A 21,318-nucleotide genomic window follows, 5' to 3' on the forward strand; every position below is an offset into this window, starting at 1 on the left:
GGGATAAATTCAATGGAGTATTTGAATTTGGATTTTACTTTGGACTTGACATTAATTCAAATAGGAATTTTTGAATTATGATTTGGATTTGGACTTTGAGATCTAGGAGAGAATTTGAATTCAATTAGATTTGAGCTAAAAAGAATCAAAGAATATATTTGAATTTGAGTGACATTCAAATTCAAAACTCCACTCAAAAACCATAAAAACAAATAAACTAAAATGCACTTGATCTAAATTAATGCATGAATTAAATGAGAATTTAATTTGGTGCTCTTTGGAATAGCCAGTTAATGCATTTGAATATATACATATAATTGTGTGTGTATTCAAATATATATTTTCTTGATTTTATGTTGGTTTAATTAATTACAAAAAAATTAATTTTGAGAGAATTTTGCTATATTCAAAAATACTAAAACTCTTGATGTTACAATACTCCCAATACCTGTTTATAAATTACCCACATCTATCATTATGAAAAACTAACCAAAAGAACTCAAATACCTACTTCTAAATTATCATGCATATACCATAATAATAAAATTAACTCAAAGTGACGCTATCTTGCAATGTTCCTTATGCTTTTCATCTAAACATTAATTTAGGTCTCTCTCAATTATGCTGTGAGGTCAGGAGACAAAGTGAAAACAAAAGAAATATTACACCATGGATTACCACACGCATACTAACGAATATCGCGAACATGAGAAAAAATAAGAAAATAACTTTGTGCAAGACTCTGATTCAGTCAAGAAATAGTAAGGAAACATGATCAATCACCTCTAAATTCTAAATCATTGTCATTTCACAAAATTCTATTATCCATATTTTCTAAAATATTTCTAGCCCGTGCAGCCGGGTGGATGGACTAGTATCTTCTAACCAAGATATTGTCCTCGAAAAATCTGTATCACTATATGCTAGAGCTGAGACTAAAAAGTGTTCCATATATGTTTCCATGTTTGCATGGCGTCCTTTTCACGACTCCTTTCATTCAACAAGCTTCAAACCCTGGGGCACGTCCTCGCAATGCCGCACATGCGGCACGATCGTGCCGGAGCCTTTCAACCGCTTGCAATCGTACAACGGCGCAATGTGGAAGCAGGGCTCCATGGACATGTCCCGGCTACACGGCTGGTTGTGCCCCGCCGTGCCGTTCGCCTGCTGGTTGAGCAGGACCCACGGCCTCAGCCCGGCGAGCCCCTGCGCTACGTACCCGAACGTCGACTTGCCGGTGGTGACCAACATATCCGTCAGGCTCAGCAAGTAGATCTCCGCCCACGCCTTGTACTCGTGCGACTTCACGCCGTAGTGCTGGAATTCCTCGTGGCTCGGCTGGTTCACCACCACCACCTCGCCGTTCGCCGTGGCATTCTCCCAGTACATGCTCTTCATCTGCTCGTAGTACCAGGCCTTGAGAGAGGTGATCACGACAGCGCTGGATTTGACACTAGGCGCAGTCTTCGCCGTCGACACGGCCGGTTGTTCCGTGTCCAGCACTCCCGGGAGCAGCCCCTCCTCCTGCGTGCACGTCGTGATCCGCTCAAGGAGCTCCGGCGACTCCGCCTGCCAGGGAAAGACGCGCACCTGGATCCCGACCCGGCGCTGCGCCCACGCGAGGTGCGCGCGGTAGTACCGCGTGATGAGGCCCCACACGTGATTAGTTGGATGGAACAGGTACCCGCCGAGGTGGTGGAACACGGTGTCACGCTCCGGGAACAGCATGTCGAGCTCCTCCTGGAACGCCTTCAAAAAAAATAGACCCGGCACGATGTAGCTGTCTGTCCTCATCAGCAGCCACTGGAAGTTCAAGAGCATCTGCTGGTCCTCGTCGCAGAAGAACAGCTGGTCGTATTCGGTCTGGTTGTAGTCGAGGTGGATGTACGCAAACGCCGGCATCTCCGGCGCCGCCGAGGAGCCGGTCATCACGTCGGTTCTGAGGACTCCGTTCTCCCTCATTTTGCCGTACCGCTCCGCGGTGTCGAGGTAGAAGCCCGGGTAGTCCCAGAGTGGGAAGCCCCGCGGCAGCAGCCACGTCGTGTTGAGGAACGGCTCGCAGAACAGCCCGTCCATCTCGTTGCTGGGGTCGACGAGGAGCACGCGGTCGGTGAGCAGCGCGTAGAGGAACGCCGACGCGGCGGCGAGGATCCGGTTACCGAGGCCGCGGTACGAGATGGAGACCAGGTACGTGCACTCTGGGGACGCGGCATTCTTGCCGGACTTGAGTTGCTCCAGGGCATTGCTGTAGGCGGCGGTGCCCGGGCCGCACCGTCTTTGCAGCACCTCGTGCCGTCGGAGCTTGGAGACGAGGTACTCGGACGGTTTCCTGCCGGGGTTCCGGCGGTACATGGCCGATTGGTACCGGCTGTGGCACGACTCTTGGTCGAAGCCTTCAACCAAAAGGCCGCCGTGAAGCTTGTCGTGTGCCGTCCTCGGGTACCAGAAGGAGAGATCGTCTGAACCTGCAGACCGCCACAGAATCAAGAGTGCAGGATTAGGAGGAGATCAGTGTGTGGTAACTGACGTAAACACTCCTACCTAGTACTCGTACACCTGGACGGAACAGAACCTTGGCTTCCACACACAAAAAAAAGGAACAGAACCTCTGCTTCCCAATGCAGGATCAAACTACTCCATGGAAAACAGCGTATAACAGAAAGCATGTCAATTAAAGTTACCTTGTCCCCAGCCGGCCACGGCCGTCTTAACCCAGACTGCCGGCGCGTCGATGCTCCCGCCGAAGATGACGACGAGGGGCGCCACGGTCATCACGAAGGCGGAGAGCATGGCAACGACCACCCAGCTCCATCGCTTGCTGTCGGCGATCAATGTCGTCGTCTTCATCGCCGCCACTGCCTCTGACGCCAAGTGGGAGCTTCCTCGATCTCCAGCCAATGCCGCCGCTCACTCTCACTGCCCCTCTTTACTAGCTGACTTTGAGCAGGTGCAACAGCTTCAGCCTGGAGGCACGCACGTCAGACTCGAAATGCAGGCCCGTCAACTATATCCACGTTGGTGCTTGTGCTTCAGCTTCACGGCTCAGTGTGGGAGTCCGCAGTAACGATCCTGAATTAGTTTTCTTTAATCGTCTGACATGTGTGCAGGTTTTTCTATTGACACCTGCTAATTAATATACAGCCAAGTGCGTTTGCTAAATTTGACGCCCGAAGTAAACGCGAGGCGACAGTCTCGATGCTGTGATTCATGTCCTGGGGATCGGGTTGCGATGAAATTAATCAATTGGCAGGTCCATTCCAGTTGCAGCGTAGTAGTCAACTGTTATCGAGCAGATCACGCCCGGAGTTCGATCTGCTCTCAATTTTCTTCTGAGGGAACTGGCACTTCAATTATGACATAGATAGGATAATTGGTTCGATGTTGACCCACGACTACAAATCGGTCGGCTAATTTTCTTAGGTTTTTCCAGTACAGGTCCCAACTGGAGAATCTTTGAAAATATGCAGAGAAAATTGGCTGCTTGCCATTTAAAGATGTTTTTGATTGGAGTTCTTCGGTGATATTAAAGTGTACTCGGATATTTGAGTTCATGAACATGATATGTCATCACGTATAGAAGATAATATGCTACAAGGTACTTCAAAAGTTTGGTACTCCATTTTTGCCACTTACGACCATTTCGTAACCGCCCCGCCCCCACTCCCCTATATACTTACTCTTTGGCTGTTCTTCATTTCTTCCATGGTGGCTAGCAGGTGAGGAGGACAGCATGCGCCTCCTTACCAACTACTAGTGCCAAACGAGACCTGAAGGTGTTTCGAGATTTAAAAGGATGAACTCTAGAGTCGTGCCGATTCAATACCAAGCTTTCTTGTGTCTCATGTAGCCTGATGACAATCTATTATCTTAATATTTAAAGTAAAAGAAGAGTCATCATGTTTACTCTCCAGACCAACCACGTTAATTTTTTTTAAAAAGATCTAGACTCTTTTTATGAATATCTAACCGTCGAGATTTAACCATAAATTCCATTTAAAAGATTAAAAGATATGGAATAATATCTTTCGATTTGGATACAAATTGAAAAGCATAGCATACTATTTGTCCGGACATATTTATTGGCACAATTGGAAAGCAAATCATACACCACGTTCCTATTTTTTATTCTAATCGGACATGTTTATTGGTACTGTTAGGAAACCTGAAGTTTCACAACCGAATGTGGGTCCGTCTCGATCTCTTGAAAGATTCGATTCTATCTCTTAGGGGTTTTAGCACTATATATATAGGGCAGCACCTCTCATTGTAAACACAGATGAATAACAAATAGACAGTTTTTCCCCTACGCTTGTGTCTCCTTTTGCAATTATTTCAGATAGATCGCTGGGCTACACCCGGTAGCAGCGATTTCTCAACACGTTATCAGCACGAAACTCTGTCGGAGATCAAGCTAGCGGAACGAATCTACCTGCGACCGATTTGCACTGCATCGACATCGTCGTCAAGCGGGCAGGTCTTTGGCCTAGCCTATATGCCCTACGCGGCACAAATCGTTCACAAGAATTGAAAGGTATGATCGATTCGGTACGTATCCTTGCAGCTACTATCTTTTGCATCAAAATAGATCTGAAATCTTGCATAAATAGTAGCGTGCATCGTATGTATGAACAGTACCAAGTATGTATGAATAGTAGCACATATATGCAATGCACAATAGCATCACCTCATATGCGTGAACAGTATCTAGCACATGAACGCGGTGAAGCAAGATCAATCTGCACGCCATGGTGGGGCCTGTAGCCACCACTGTGCGCTGCCGAACGGCAAACCGTCGACCACCCTCCCTGCACAGATCGAAGATGAGAAACAAGGGGGAGGCACGGCACATCGCCGGCATGAAGTCGGCGACCTCGTTGCACCCCCACTGATGGCAACCGTCCCAGTACAGGGTGGCTCGAAGGCCACCAACATAGAACAAAAAACAAGGGCAAACCGCCGGTATGAAGCCAACGGCCTTCTCCGCCGTCCCCCGTCACCCACTATGGCTACCTCCACCACGACGCCGCGGAGCTGCTACCTCACCAGCCTCCGTAGCTCCTGCATGAGCACCGCCACCACGTGTCACCGCTCGCCGTACGGACCGCCCGAAGCACAAGCGCCGCCGCCGGCTCCTCCGCTCCCGCACGAGCGCCGCCCGAACCGTGCCGCTGCCACCACCGCTCCCGTACGAGCACCGCCCGATGCTGCGCCACCCGCCGTCGGCCCGAGCACTGGCCAACAATTGTGTCGGGCCGCGCGCCACCGCCGGGTGCTCCCGCCGCCCTAGAGACGGCTGCCGTCGGGGTCAATGTGGTGGCTAGGGTTTGGAGAGGATGGGTGGGCCGGAGTAGGCCGGGCCGGTCCAGCGGATTGGGCATGATAGCCCTACGAGACTGAGAGCAACGGTGAGCCAAGCGTCTGCCAGTTGGTACCCTGATAGCCTTACAAGGGTGTTATTAAACCGTTCTCTGCAAGGGTGTTATTGAACCAGACCCGTGGTACCCTGACATCCCTTTGTAGACTTGGAGCAATTGATGGATTACGTAGAAAAATCCGGTAGGAAAGGTGATCGAAGTGTTTCAGTATGATTCGCTCTTCCGCTTGCAATGCTTGGAGGTTGAGCATATCGCGAGGGTACAATGTACAACCTATTCGAATAGCTATGTCTGTGGTCATGGATATGAGAAGCAAAGACTTCTTTGACTAGACTCCGGGTGTGTTTGTCTTGATGAGTGAGTGTGTGAACTAGATATTCGTGTGATGAGGTTGCTGGCTCAATCCACCAGGATCTGTATGGTACTAGAGGTATACCAGATATGATAAAAGGGACTGCGGAGTGTGGTGTAGCCCCTCCCAGGACCAAACTCTACCCCCCAGATATAACTTGTTACAGTTTTTTGAATTTAAAACTATTTAAAAGCTTTGTTACCAGGTTACCTTATTTTAAACTATTTTAAAAGCTTTGTTACCAGGTTACCTTGTTTTAAACTGTTTTGAAAGTTTTGTTACCAGGTTACCTTGTTTTAAACTGTTTTGAAAGCTTTGTTACTAGGTTACATTTGTTTCAAAATATTAACAATATAGAATATAACTGGATAACTGCATAAAACCTACTTTACGTTTAAAACTATATTGTAAATCCTTATCCTTGAAATATCCATTATGCATCTATCAACTCTCTTAAAGTAGTATAGGACTTGTTAAGTAACTTTTGTACTCAGTCTTGTTACTTTCAGATTGTTTAGATGGATATCAACTTCAAGTTGAAGTCGAAGAGAAGAAGTCTACGATTGTGTCCGCACCTGAGTTATCTATGGCATTAGGTTGTATCGTTCGTTTCATTCCGTTGTACTATAGGCTCTTCTACTTAGCTAGTCTGTCGTTGGTCCTTATCCACTAGACCATCTTTTGCGTCTTTCAGGTAATTATTTTATTTTATTTTATTCAAAGTATGTATTTGATATCATTGTGTTGAATTCTATGTGTATCAGCTACTTGATCTAAGGACTAATACAGGAGGTATAGGGGAACCTGAGGTCAGGATCCTAACAACAGAGGATGGAGGCGCTCGGGGACCCTCCCTCTTGGTCTTCAGCTCATCCAATGCTGCCCTCACATTTTTGAATGCTTGGCGGTTCTGCGCAATGCCGACATTCATCTCCTTCAACATCGCAATTAGCTCTATGTTCTGCTCGTCGGTCCTCATCTTGAACTACAACTGAGTCCCCTGCGAGTGATGCACCAGGATTGACAGCTCTGATAACAAATTGTTACTGACCTAGTTGATCCACACACAAGAACACCAGAACAACCAAATCGGAGCTTGATAGCCAACTAAATCAAACCCCTACTACAGAATAGTCCTTATATACTGGTTTATCACTGCTAGTTCCTTACGAGCTGGTAGTAATAGAGTATCACTACCGCTTCATATCAAAAACCAGCACTAAAAGTGCATTTGAAAAATATTGGCAGTGAAACTTGACTATCACTGCCGATTCTAGTATGAATCGGCAATGATAGTTCGTCAAGTATCAATGTCGGTCCTTCTTATGAACTGACAGTGATAATAGATGATAGTTTATCTTAAAAAATCATATATTTTTTTATATGAAGTTGAATGGGGCAAACTTTATACGAAAATTGTAACCCTCGATAAGATATTTAACTTTGTAGTTGAAAACTTTTTCATTTGGAGTTATTTAGATGTCTAAATAATCATTTTAAAGTTTCAGACAGAAGAGATCAAAAGGATTATATATGCTATTGTTACCACAAACACTTCTATAGTAAGATGGTGATGACGTATCACATGAGCTGAGTGATCCCGAGTTTGAATGCCATGAACCGCACGCGCGCATATTTCTTGCGAAAATTGCATAACTTGTTACTTCCAACTGAGCGCGTGTGGGGGTGCCTGGTTTGGCAAAAAAAAACCGCTTTTTTTAGACAAAAAATGTCAATTTGAGTATGGACTATCACTGTCGGCTGAAGGCAGAGATAGTCGTTGCCCCACTATCGACTTTAAAACCGACCGTAAAGACCACTTTAGAGCCGACAGTGATGACACTTTTTGTAGACTTCAGCCGGCAATGATAACCAATAATCAATCCTTGGGAAGGCAGAGATAGTCGTTGGCCACTGTCGGCTTCAAAACCGACAGTAAAGATTACTTTAAAGCCGACAATGATGATATTTTTTTATAGCAGTGAATACACACTATCTGAGCACAAAGTGGTGGAAGGAAGGAGTTTAGCACACTATCTGAGTACAAAGTGGTGGAAGGAAGGAGTTTAGCACACTATCTGAATACAAAGTGGTGGAAGGAAGGAGTTTAGAACATGAGAAACAACCCCAATCGATACAAGGTATTGGGACTACCAGGACAGTGGAGGATCGGAAACGGAGACGGGGAAGAAGGCCGGTGGAGCAGGAGTCCATCGTTCGATTCGTTCAGTCTGTTCTTCGATGGTCTATCTCCTGGATGAAGTCTCGTTCTTATACGCCCACCATCCGAATGGGTCACGCTGACCCAAATACGGCACAGTCTGTAGTCAGGCCCGGGCCCAAGACGGTTACAAAAATGTTAGGTAGATAAAGTAAGGTTCTCCTGCAAACACCTGGTGTTGGTCGGATGGATAAATTAACGGTCTCCTAAAAACACCCTTTCTTTTCTTCTCTTTTCTAGCATGTTTCCTCCCAGGATGAACGTGAAGGCCTTTAGATGGTGGAGCCTCAATTGGTAAATGTAAATATATAAAAATAGATCTTTTGTTGATAGAGATGAAAGAAATAAAAGTCCAATACTAAAAATGATATTGTGTCACGTCTAACTACGCTATTTGCGCACGCCACCTTCCAGCTAGTTACTACGAACAAGCTTCAAACCCCAGCCCATATCGATGCAATGCTGGACCTGCGGCACGATCTTCGCGGTGTCCGCCCACCGCTTCTGCCTGCAGTCGTAGAACGGCGGCGCGTGGAAGCACGGCTCCATGGACACGTCCCGGCCGCACGGCGGGTCTGGCACTATGGTGCCATTGTCCGGCTTGTACATTACCCACGGCTTGAGGCCGCCGAGCCCCTGCGCCACGTACCCGAACGTCGACCAGCCGGTTGTGACCAGCGCATCCGTCAGGCTCAGCAGGTATATCTCGGCCCACGCCTTGGTGTCGTGCGACTTTGCGCCGGAGCGCTGGAACTCCTCGTGGCTCGGCTGATGCACGCTAACCACCTCCCCTGTGGCCGCCGCGTGCTCCCAGTACATGTTATTCATTTTCTCGTAGTACCAGGACTTGAGGGAGGTCACAAGAACGGCTTTGGACTTTCGGGTAGGCGCCGACACGACGGGCTGTACCCCGGTGAGTAATTCCGGCAGCAGTCGCTTCTTCTGCGTGCACTTCGTGATCTGTTCCAGGAGCTCCGGCGAATTCGGCTGGTTGCCGAAGACGCGAACTTGGATGCCGACCCGATGCTGCGCCGTCGCGAGGTAGGAGTCGTAGTACCGCGTGATGAGGCCCCAAACGTGGTTGTTCGGGTGGAATAGGTAGCGCCCGAGGTGGTGGAAAACGGTGTCCGGCTCCGGGAACAGCCTGCCGATCTCCTCCTGGAATCCCATGACCAGGAACAGCCCAGGCACGATGTAGTTGTCCGTCCTCATCACCAGCCACGGGATGTTCCGTAGCACCCTCTGGTCCTCGTCGCAGAAGAAGAACTTGTCGTGGTCGGTGGCGTCGTGGTTGAGATGGACGTACGCGAACACCGGAAGCTGCGCCGTAGACATGTCCCCGACGTCACTTCTGATAACACTGTTCTTCAGCAAGTTCCCGTAGCTCTCGGCGGTGCTGACGCTGAAATTGGTGTAGCTTGTCAGTGGGAAGCCCGACGGCAGAACCCAGGTCGTGTCGGGAAATGGCTCGCAGAACAGCTCGCCCATGTCTTTGCTGGGGTCAACCAGGAGCACGCGGTCGGTGAGCAGCGTGTACAGGAACGCCGACGCGGCGGCGAGGATCCGGTTCCCCAGACCGCTGTAAGATATGGAGACCAGGTACTTGCACTCCGGCGAGCCAATGCCGCCGCTCTTGCCCGACCTGAGCTGCTCCAGCGCCTTGTTGTAGGCGACGGTGCCCGGGCCGCACCGTCGTTGCAGAGCTTCGTGCCGGCGCAGCTTGGAGCTGAGGTATGGGGAGGGTCTCCTGCCAGCATGTCGACGGTACATGGCGGATTGGTACCTGCTGTGGCAGGATTCGACGTCAAAGCCGTCCACCAACAAGCCGCCGAGGAGCCTGTCGTAGTGTGCTGTCCTCCGGTGCAAGAAGGAAAGATCGTTCGATCCTGCAAATAAATGATCAAATATGCAAGCAAAACATGAACTGGGTTTCCAACCACTAGTCAGAGTGTCAGACAGACAAGTTCTTACGTCTAAAAAAATGAGGAAGTCTGAAATGTCCAAAGGATAAATCTCATGAAAAGCTTCTCAAGATGAACACAGCGCGAACAGATTACCGGGGGAAATGAGCCGCTGCTCCTAAGTCCTAACAGGTTAGAATATTTCGCATGATTCACTCGAGAATGGCTACTCTACTGGAATACTTCCTGCACAGTTAATTACGACAATACGTTTCACAAAAGCCAGAAAAAACTGAATATCCAAACGTCAAGATTGTAGCGTATAACGTGTGCTTGACAAAATTACGTGCAAAAAATGAAAATCCATAGAATTTACCTTGCCGTAAGCCGGCCACGGCAGTCTGAACCCAAACCGCCGGCGCTCCAACGATGCTCCCGCCACCAAGGAGGATGACGAGGGCCGGCACGGTCATCACGAAGGCGGTGAGCACTGCACTGACCGCCCAGCTCCACCGCTTGACGCCGGTCGGCTTCTCCACCTTCTTCCCCGCTATGAACCGCGGAGCCTCTTCAATCTCCAGCCAGTGCCGATGTTCCCTCCGTACGGTGCTCTCGGTGCCCATCGATTTCACCTTACCAAAATGCTTCTCGACTGCAGGAATCAGCTTTGTATTGCAGTGCAGGTTAGCTAGTACTGGTCGTCCCGAGATTGTTTCTATGTATCCTTGTTGGATTGGATTCCACAAAAAGAGTATAATTATACTATTCCTCAAAAAAAAAAAAAGATATCCTCGTTGAATCTATTATATTATTATGTGAGTGTTAAAAGGGTAATCATGTTTCCTCTCAAAGTCAAAAAATTACCACGTTGATTAAAAAAGAAAAGAATCTAGACCGCTTATAATTATAAATATCTGACGGTTTGACTAAACCAAAGAGTCAATATCAAATACGATTAATAAATAGTTAAATTAGAAATTAAAATTATAAAAAATAGCAGTTTGATTTCCTTACCGTTTGAAAAGCAAAATATCTAAATAAAGAGCCCAAATAAAATAAAATAAAAAATAATTGAAATTAGGATTAGAATAGAGAAAAAGAAGGATCAGTATCAAATATAGTCTTAGAAAAAATCAAATTATTATAAAAATCAAATACCTAAATAAAGAGTCACGTAAAATACAATTAATCAATAGCTAAAATTCATAATAAAGAAATAATGATTTTTTTCAAAATTTTTACTAAGGTAATAAATTAGAAAACATAATGTAGTTCAAGATTGTCGTATCAAACAGACAGAAGGCAGGGCACAACACATAGACAAGGCAAACATATTCTGATTCTTCTAATTTTATGTGTTTTGTACTAAATGACACTAGCCTCACTAAAAAACTAAAAAGACTAATTTTAATCAAATATTATTATTATAAAATATTGTTGCAAGATTAGTCATTAACTTAGTTAATAGGGCACTTGCTAGCTGGTCCTACACGAATAGATGTAGTACCCCTATTTTGACGTACTTGGAGTGCTCTGACAAAATATACCAAAGTAAATGTCATCGATAGCTCTGAAAAATATACCAAAGTAAACGCTGCAGTAGCAAGTGGCATTTTTCGTGGTGCTTTGATTCGTGTCCTTGGGATTTGGGTTGCAAGTTCTACAACTCAACCGGCTGGGAGATAGCGGTAGAGAAAAATAGTGTTAATGAATTGAATGTGACCATTTTGTAGTTTACAAAGGTCTGCACCAAAGTTTAATGTACATCATGCTCCCACTACTACAGAAAATCATATCAGTGCCAGTTCAAAAATATCATCAGTACTGGTTTTTAAACCGGTACTAAAAATTCTTTTTACTGGCACTGAAAAGTTTCCAAGAGCCAAAAAATAAACGACCCGGCTCGCTATTGTCGTTGCGGTGCTCCCACCGCCGCCACCCCCGCATCCTCAAATCGAACACTTCTCATCCATACAACACATCTCACAATCAAATTCAATACAACGATTCTTATCTCGTCCCTACAATAACGTAAGAGAATCTGCCAACTATGTTTCATATAGAGAACACATATATGCAACAGTATCTAGATTACAAAGAAGAGAACACATATAAGCGAGCAGGCTGCGAGCGAATCAATCAACTCTTCGACCAAACACATGATCATCCGGCCTCCGTGTGCGTGGGCACCTTCGGCTGCAGCAAAACCCCAAAGATTTCACAGACTTCTTCCAATTCCAGTGGATAAACAAATCCACGCAGATATGCAAGCCCCAATCTTGCTCAAACATTTGGGCAATTGAGGTCACACCCACCAGTTCTCACAAATCAAAGATCCCACGCACCTCTCAATGGCAAAAGCCAGCGCGTCATCAGAGCGATGCCGGACCCCGGATCTTGCAGAGCTCCATCGCGGCGAGTGCGGCGGCCGAGCGGAGCATGGCGTCGACGCGGCACTGGAATGCAGGCATCCACCATGCACTGGCGTCGGCGCCAACGGTCATTTCGAACACTGGCTTTGGGAGAAGAGATAGTGGGGTTGAGCTCTAGGCTGGAGAGGAAGTGGCAAGCTCGAGCTACGGGAGAGGAAGTGGCTCCCTCGGGCGGCCGGGAAAAGAGGTGGCTCTCGCACGGCGACCTGATGGGTGGCGGTGTAGGAGAGGGAGAGAGGAAAAGATTAGGTGGAGAGAGAGGCTAGCTTGTGGACTTGTGGTGAAGGACGCGGGAGGAAGGGATGTTGGAGCGGTCAAAGCCGACGGACGCGAGAGCGAGCCAAAACACGATTCAACTAAAGTTACGGGTCCATGTACCTTCAGTGCTGGTTGTGACCAGGTTAAAAAAACCGATGGTAACCGATCAAAAACCACAATAACCGACCATCTCGGTCCAGTTCGGTTTCAGAGACCGAACGGTAACCGAATTTGAATTCAAAAAATTCAAAAAAATAAAAAATAAAAAATCTTTAAAAAACTAGAAAAAATTCTAAACCTTCTGTGAAAAAAAAATCAAAAATAATGTCGTTTGCATTATATTCTATAGGGAGGAAGTTTGAAAAAAATGAAAAAAATTTGAAGCGTGCGGCTCAGTTATTAACTCATGTTAAGAAAAATTTTAACATGAAAACACATATTTTTCTTGTGTAAAACGTATCAAAGTTCACAAGCATAAAGTGAATATATTAAGAAACAACACTGTAATTAATTTTTTCATGTTTTACTATTATTTTTTCTACGTAAATTATAGTATAAATAAACTAATAAAAGTGGTTTCACTAACTTTTGAGGTGTGATGGGTCAGTTATGATTTAATCTAGTTGCAACACATTTACACAATCCTGCATGTTACAATAACTAATTCATGAGTTCATGTATTTTTAAAAGACATAGGATCATGTAAGAAGACTAACAAAATTAGTTTCATGATTTTTGGATTAGCAAAGAGTAAACTATGCATTTAACTTGGTTTAAAAAATACATTTTCTCACAGAAAAGTTTGAAAATTTTTATGAGTAAAAATACTTTTATCATGTAGATCATGTTACAAGGAAACCAAAAAAAATTGTTTCACTTTATTTGAAGCTCAGATGAATTAGTTATTGATTTTACAAGATTGAGATCATTTTTTAGTTTTTTTGTTGAACTTCACTGAAAATCGAGAAAACCAAGCGGTTACCGAGAAAATCGAACGGTTACCTACAATGTAGAAAATTTAAGAAAATCGCTCAATAAATCGTAAAAACCGCTCAATAACCGGTCCAAACCGACCGGTTACCGAGCGACTAAAATCGCTATTTTTTCCCCAAATTTCAAATTTTGCCAAATGAATTTTATCCAATTTTTTTTGAATTTTTGACCGGTTACCGCGATAACCGCGATTTTTCGATTACCGCCGGAGCTCGATTGGTAAGTCGAACCATGGTTGTGACAGTAGCCAACACTGATAGTTGACTATCAGTGTCGGTACGTGGTTCATGTGCCACTGGCTGGGATACTATCTGACTGAAGGCACACCAAATCTATCGAAATTCTGCAAACAAAATCGGATGACATTTTACACTACTGCTCTGACAAATTAATTCTATTGACAAATTGCACCCACCAATTATCATAACACTTACTGATTGGAGGCTCCTTTTAGAGTCACGTTAATTCTCATATCAGACACGTAGAAAAAGAGAGAAATACTAAAAATTCTATTAAAAAAAGCAAACATCCTATCATTGACAACAATAGTCATTAAATCTAACATGTTTCTAAATTACCTACATTCACCATTGTGAAAAATATATGTCGTAGAGTTCTAATACAAACTAAAAAGAAAGAAAATATTATACAATAGATGGTCACACATATTAATGAATATTGTGAATGTGAAAATAAATAACTTTACATAAGACTTTGATTCAGTAAAGGAACATAGTAAGAAAACGTGATCAATATAAGTACATTGTTCACCTCTAACTTCTAAATTATAGATATTTCACAAATTTCTATTATCTAGTATTTTTTAAAATATATATATTTCTAACCGGTGTAGGCGCACAGGTTGATGGATTAGTGAGAATAGGGTGATAGGATTGGATCTTTAATCTAACTATCTCTATTTTCCTCTATGATCCGAATGTAGAATTTTCTTCTGTAAATTTAGTACTTCTGTTATATTAGTTCAAGTAGTCTTTTTTGACTGCCGTTGTTTTCCCCTTTTTCTGAAAAAAGATGCAAGAGCGCGTAAATGCATCAGTGCAAACAATTGATAAATAATTTGGGTACGATTAATAATCCAAACAAGCATTCTCAAGTTCCACATGCACCAATCTGGCAATAGTAAGGGAGAAGAGGAGGCACTTGCAGAAATTGTTGAAGAACAAGTAGTCTATACTAGCACACATTAAAAAAAAATTATCAAGCTCAACCATAAAGGAATGCAAGTAAGAGATCGTTGATCTTTACAACTCGACGTGCATAGCAGGGAAAATAAGAGTTGATGTGTGTTGGTGCAGCTCAATCGTCATGCGTGGATATACTCCTTGACAGTCCTGGTAACTATTAAGAAATTAGATATTAGCGAAAGCAACAGATGAATTTTTCGAGATGAAACATACGATCACAGATGACACCAAACACATGATGTTTGTTAACAAGGTTCAGTCAAAATCTACATCTTCAGGGTATAACTACGGACGTTTCTCCCCAACTAGCAACACTGACCGCTTTTCGAGGTTCCGACAAACTCGCTGCCCCGTACGAATATATCGTTGTACCATCATGATTACAAACAGTGACCTTCCTTTCATATTTATGAGATTTGGTTATAGAAATCCTACTAGGATTTCACATAAAGTCCTACTTGTATTTCGCTATATACCGCTAATATAACTCTAAATCCTATACGTAACAAACTCCGTATAATTATTTAACACATATACAACAAACTCCACCTTGGCAAATAGTTTGCCACCTTGAATCATCATACGCGAACCTCGTTATACATCGGATTTGAGTTATCGTCTTTGCCGCTCAACGAGATCTGCACAATGAGTTTTACTCAGATTCACCGCCTTCCAGAGACACTGTTATCCCTACAACTTCAAACTACATGACTCCACCTGCAACTGAGCATCTTTCACTTCTATCAATACAGTATCCTTAAGCGAAATCATATTCCTCTTTAGCCTTAACATTTGTCTGACTCCCCAACCCACATTACTCCATAATAAATCCTGATTTTAAAAATACCTTACTCCAATAGCACAGTAGCATGCATCATCACATAAGTAGATAAAATCATATTCACCAGATTTCATGAAGAAAAATTGCTCCCTGTTGGACGTCACATGAAAAAGGTAACTAAATTCGACATCCACGCTCCCAATTGACTATTTCTTGATATTGATAAATTCATTATTGCTTTCCGAGTCACATATAGAAATTACCACACTAGTATTGCTTTTTACCTGACTGTTTAGGTTATGATTCTCCGATATCTTACGTCGTAGCCTCCTACAGCCCCAGACCAACCAGATTATTCTAGTTTCAAGTACGTAGAGATCTTCATAATCTCTACTTCCTTCCAATTTAGCTCTTAAAGCCTCTTCACGTCCATCAATCCACACTTCAGAAACTCATACGTACAACTCAAATCAATTCATACCCTTACTGATTTGGAAGCACATAAGCCCTCTCCATTGTCATCCCGCATCATGAGCCCGCGCCACGTGTTGTCACACCACATAAAATAACCACCACCAGCACTTACAATTATACGTTGTTGTTGTCAGTTTCTTCATCTCTGTCATCCACGGTATGATTGACCTATCATCGCTAGCTTTTCCACCCAAGTGAATTGTCTGTCAATCTTCCCTGGACTATCTATCATGTGCGCGCAGACTGTCCGACCATCACTGTCAAGCTCTTATTAGTCGTCATGCACATCACGACCAAACACCATCGACAGCCCATACTCATCACCGAGCACCGCAACACCAGCCTGAGATCTAGCCAACCGGTCGATTGTCTCTCCTCCTTCGCCTATTGCATTATTCATCAGCATTGGTGACCTCCTATCATACTCTAGCACCTACACACCTCGTGTCATTGACCTTATGTCACACTTCAACACCCGCACATCTCATACTCATATCGGCATGACACACCTTATCATTGTACGTCAATCTATCCGACACCTAACCAAACCCTCAATTAAACCTCGCCAAATACCAAACTATTCACACTTGCCATGAATTGTCTATTCGTCACTACACCCATATGTCGTCGTCGAATTTCCTTGCGCGAACTCATTAGGCTCACCTCGTCACCACCTGGACTGCAATCCCCTGCCTCCCGTGGACCACGCGTGCCCCACCGTACCTGGGCCACATCAGCTGCTCTGGCCCACTGCTTTAGCTGCCTGGGCGCTCCACCAGGCGGCCACGCCAGGCCTCCTCCGCGCGCATGAGGCACTGGGCCGCGTACTAGACTCCAACGCCACCATGGGCCGCGCCAAGCCAGCCGGATGGGCCTCCGCAGCCACGCACGCTTCCGGAGCACTGCCGCCCATGCGCAACAGCGCCGGCCTGCGCTCTCCTGCCGCCTCTCCACGGGCCCGCAGCGCAGCTTCACCCGGCCGTCCGCCAGACACGCCCACAAGCCGAATCACCCGCACGGGCCACCTGCACACAACAGGCCACTCGAGAACCACGCAGCTGCCCTCTGGTCCTCAAGCCGCTCGGGACCCGCACGCTCCGAAATTTTCTTATATATTTTATTTCTCTAATATTTTTAAAAATATACAATCATTTCGAAAAATCGTAGGTCTATCTATCATCGTTCATTCAACAGACAAGATCTTGTAAGACCTAATGGTCAGCAAATTAAATAACTGGAGAGAGATATCTCGTCCGTTAAATAGGCGAGATCTTCATGTCGCTCGTTCAGTGGATGAAATATTGTCGCCCATTGAACGGACAATATATGCATATATATAATTTTTTAATTTAACTTTTTTTATTCAGCACTTTTAAAAATAGTGCACATTCATTGTGAGAAATGTTTGTTACGCAAATAGTTGTCGACAGTGGTTATTATTTTGAAATTTTTGGGTCGATGTAAATTTGTAGACATTTATTTATTTATTTAATGTATGAGTAATTTTTTAGTGAACTAATATTGGGAGAATACAAAATTTATGACAATAACACACAAGGAGTATTGTATATGCCATCGTACGTTTGATCGATATATTTTCCTGCCACTATTATGAAATGGTCGTTGTATGAGTAGTTTGAAGAAAGATATTATGACAACAGCAATAACATAGTAGTTTGAAAAAAGATAATTATATAACACCATGAAAGTAGTAATGATATAGCTGCCTACAAGTTACGTCCTCTCTTAGGGACGAGACCCCTGGTCGCATCCGTCCTTAGAACCCTACGTCTCCTCACTCTCACCTGGTTAGCTGAGTATGTGAGGTGATCTGGTGGAATGATCGGCCGCACAGGACGTCTAGCAAGCAGTGGAGTGGCGTACTCGTCCTGGGAGGGTTATGTTCCTAGGAGTGACACGCTAGGTAACTGCAACGCATCGAGCTCATCGCCCTGTCCGAAGATAAAGTCGTACCTAGGGACCTGAGTAACGTCCCTACTAAGCAGCTCCATATAGCTACCATATGCCTCTACGTCCTGGAGATCCTCGATCTTTGCGCATGGAATAACGAAGAAAATATGTTAGCATCGATAAATCGTAACATATGTAACAATTTGTTATGCATAAAGCAAGTGTCGTACCTGAGCCGGGGACGCGAAAACTCAAAGGACCTAGGTCTGCGGAGTAAGGGTGTGTTGCCCCACTGGTGGCATAGAAGGGATCACCACCATTGGTAAAGGTTGGCCTAGACGCTGTGGCGCTGTAATGGGGGTCAACAGCGCTGGAGAACGAAAGCCGAGACAACATGCCACTGTACTGGGGGTGACCAGCCCCGGTGAAGGAACGCCTCACCGTAGTAGGGGTCGAAGACGTCCTTGATGGGTCGACAGCGAAACTTGGACGTACATGTAACATTCTGAGTTTTAAAACATGTTCATTAATTGTAAATTTCACTCCCGACTAAAACTTTTTATGATTAATTAAGCTAACTAAAGTCAAAGAAGTATTTGTATGTATATGGGTGTATATATGCTAGTATGTATACATTCATATATATATATATATATATATATATATATATATATATATATATATATATATATATATATATATATATATATATATATATATATATATATATATATATATATAGCACTAGAATCAATTTCAAAATAATCCATGCTTTAAATACATTTGTGTGCATTGGTTTGAGATCTTTATGGTTCTTTATGTGGAGATCTGAAATTGAATGTTTCTCAATTTTAAATCTACTCTTAGATTCTATTTAGATCAATAATTTGAATTCAAATCATCTTCAGAATCTCAAGATCCAAGTTCAAATCATAGTTCATATATGTCAAAATGAGCTGATCCTAATCCAAAGTCAAAACTAATTCAAATACTCCATTTGAATTTATTTCAAACTCCTCCTCATTTCTTTTCCTTCTTTTCTTCCATTTCTCCCTGGACCGGATTTCCCCCTCTCCTTCTCTTGCGACCCAGCTAGCCCGGCCTTCTTTCCCCCTTTCCTTCTCACGCGGCCCAGCCAGTCTAGCCCAACTCCCCCGTGCGCTCTCTCGGCCCAGCTCGCATCGCGTCGTGTCACTCCCGCACGCTCGCCCACGCTCGGCCATCCAGGTGTCCGTCATCACTCGCACGCGCCCTTTCCTCCCTCTCCTCCAGCATGACCCAGCACCACGGCTCACTGTCTCTCGCCACCTCGTTAGCTGGAGAGCCACTTGCCTCTCATCCGTCCCATCCCACACTCCCGCTCCCACTCCCTTCCCCCTCTCTCAGCTCTCTCTCTTCCACAACCCAAAGGCCCTGGCGCCCGCGACTCTCACGCCCGCGCACGCGCATGGACGGCGCAGAGCGCCCACGCCCCTGGAAAATGGTGGGCGCCACCCTGCCACCACGCCTGTTGCCCATGCCACTAACATCACGAGCCGCACTGCCTCTCTCTGCTCACCTCTCGCCCCTCTTCCATCTATAAATAGCACGCGCGGCTCCTTCTCCTCCCCCTTTTCCCATTTCACCATCGTCGTGTCCATTCTCTCTACCACAACTTCACCGTCACAGAGCCACCATCGACATGTTGCCGAGGAGCTTTAGGAGTCCGACGCCATCCCTTTGCCACCTCTTGTTCTCCGAAGGCCCGACGAGACCCCACTAGCACAAGTAACCGAGCCGCTCCGCCGCCATCGTTCCGTCGCATCACTGGCCGCCGTACAGCTTCTCATCTTCCTTGAGCTCAGTGAGCATCCCTATCCCCTCACAAACCCTCCTAGGTAGCGTATCGTCATCCCCGTGATTTCTTCTCGCACGTAGCCACGTGTACCCATGTTGTTTACCTCCGCCGCCATGTTGTTCCTCGCCGCCGTTGTGGTTGGCCTCTATATGTGGTCCGGCCATTGTGCCGAGTAGTTAGGGAGCCCTTGGCTCCTTTTTATTGCAGGAAGAACGCGCGTATACTAGGGGAGGTGCTGTCCAATTTTCTCGTGTCACTGTCGTCCACACTAGCTGCCATCTGGTACCACTCCGGTCCCAAGCCGCCGTCGATGTGCCCCTAGCCGAGTTCCCCATCGTGCATAGATGCCCGGCGTTAGCTTCCTGTCGTGGAACTCCGGCGGGAGCGCATTCCCGGTGAGTTCGCCGGCACGGCTTCGCCGAATCCCTCACCGCTGACATGGTTTTACCCTCATCTTCGTTGTACTTTGCCTGTGCGCTTGTGGACCGACCGCAGGCTGTGGCTCGGCATGGCCGAGTGGGCCACGGCTCAGCCCAACGTGCTGCTGGCTAGGCAGGCCGGCCCAGCCACCAAAGGTCATGCCCTAGTGGGCCGACCTAGCTCTGCAACCCACTAAGTCAGCACTATGCAGCCTAACACTGTGTAGCCCAAGCTCAGCTCAACCCATCCCAGCCCAGACCTGGCCCAATCCGAGCCATCTTGGCCCAATTGGTACGGTTCATGTGGGCCCCACTGAGTTACGGTTCATGCGGGCCCATACTACTATTTAGTGGGTCCCACCAATGGGCCCCATTCATGAATAGTGTAATTTTATAATTTTTGATTTAGTTTTAATTAAATCTTCTGAGAGTCATAACTTCTCCGTTCTGGCTTCGATTTCGGCGATTCTTTCACAAAAATTCATCTAAATTCAAGATATACCCATATGTCCTAGTGTTCTATCTATTAGGGCTTGTTTGGTTTTCTATTTGGTGTTAAATTGGTTCTTCTCTAGTATAGCACATTATTGATCATAGTCGATTGCAGTTCTGCAAGAATTTTGTGAGTGCTATACGGGAAGCGTCGGAGCAAGGAAGATCCTGACTACACCAAGAATTCGAAGAAAACTCCAGAGAAGGCAAGTCCTATCTCCTTGATCATATTAAACCTATGTTTTCAACTAATCTACATGATCAACTAAAACTGGACTTATATTGCATGTGCTATGTATTGCGCTTTTACAAACTGCTTGTAGTAGTTAATTCTATTAAACACTTGCCATGCCATAAATGTTATTATCCAAAATACATATCACCCTAGGATTACTTTTTTTTATCTATATTAATGACATACGATGTCTTGATATCTAGCATGCTTATGATAAATACGTCTCCTCAAAGACGTCGCTTTTAAAACACCTCTCCTCGGAGATAAGATTTGTTGTTATCAATGATAACTCATATATCATGGATCCTTAATGGTTATGAATTCTATGATGGTTGTAAAATCCTTGATACCATGTGGGATATAGTGTGAGATGTGTATAAATGGGTGAAAACTGCTTTGGCAGGAGCAGGTAGAGTAGTACTCTAGACGAGA

The 21,318-nt window shown here is 45.1% G+C and overlaps 2 protein-coding genes across 2 annotated transcripts; both read right to left on the reverse strand.

The window, feature by feature from the left end:
• Positions 1-824: 824 nt before the first annotated feature.
• On the reverse strand, positions 825-2,945 carry LOC133883428 (galactoside 2-alpha-L-fucosyltransferase-like). Its single transcript, XM_062322756.1, has 2 exons — positions 2,682-2,945; positions 825-2,465 (listed from the first exon to the last, which is right to left on the reverse strand). The coding sequence occupies exons 1-2, from the start codon at positions 2,845-2,847 to the stop codon at positions 994-996; spliced, it is 1,638 nt and encodes a 545-aa protein (XP_062178740.1). The 5' UTR covers positions 2,848-2,945; the 3' UTR covers positions 825-993.
• Positions 2,946-8,271: 5,326 nt separating this feature from the next.
• Positions 8,272-10,555, reverse strand: LOC133883296 (fucosyltransferase 2-like). Its single transcript, XM_062322576.1, has 2 exons — positions 10,226-10,555; positions 8,272-9,834 (listed from the first exon to the last, which is right to left on the reverse strand). The coding sequence occupies exons 1-2, from the start codon at positions 10,470-10,472 to the stop codon at positions 8,363-8,365; spliced, it is 1,719 nt and encodes a 572-aa protein (XP_062178560.1). The 5' UTR covers positions 10,473-10,555; the 3' UTR covers positions 8,272-8,362.
• Between the last annotated feature and the right edge of the window lie 10,763 nt (positions 10,556-21,318).

The sequence above is a fragment of the Phragmites australis genome, chromosome 10 (assembly GCF_958298935.1).
Source record: "Phragmites australis chromosome 10, lpPhrAust1.1, whole genome shotgun sequence".
Classification (NCBI taxonomy): Eukaryota; Viridiplantae; Streptophyta; class Magnoliopsida; order Poales; family Poaceae; genus Phragmites; species Phragmites australis.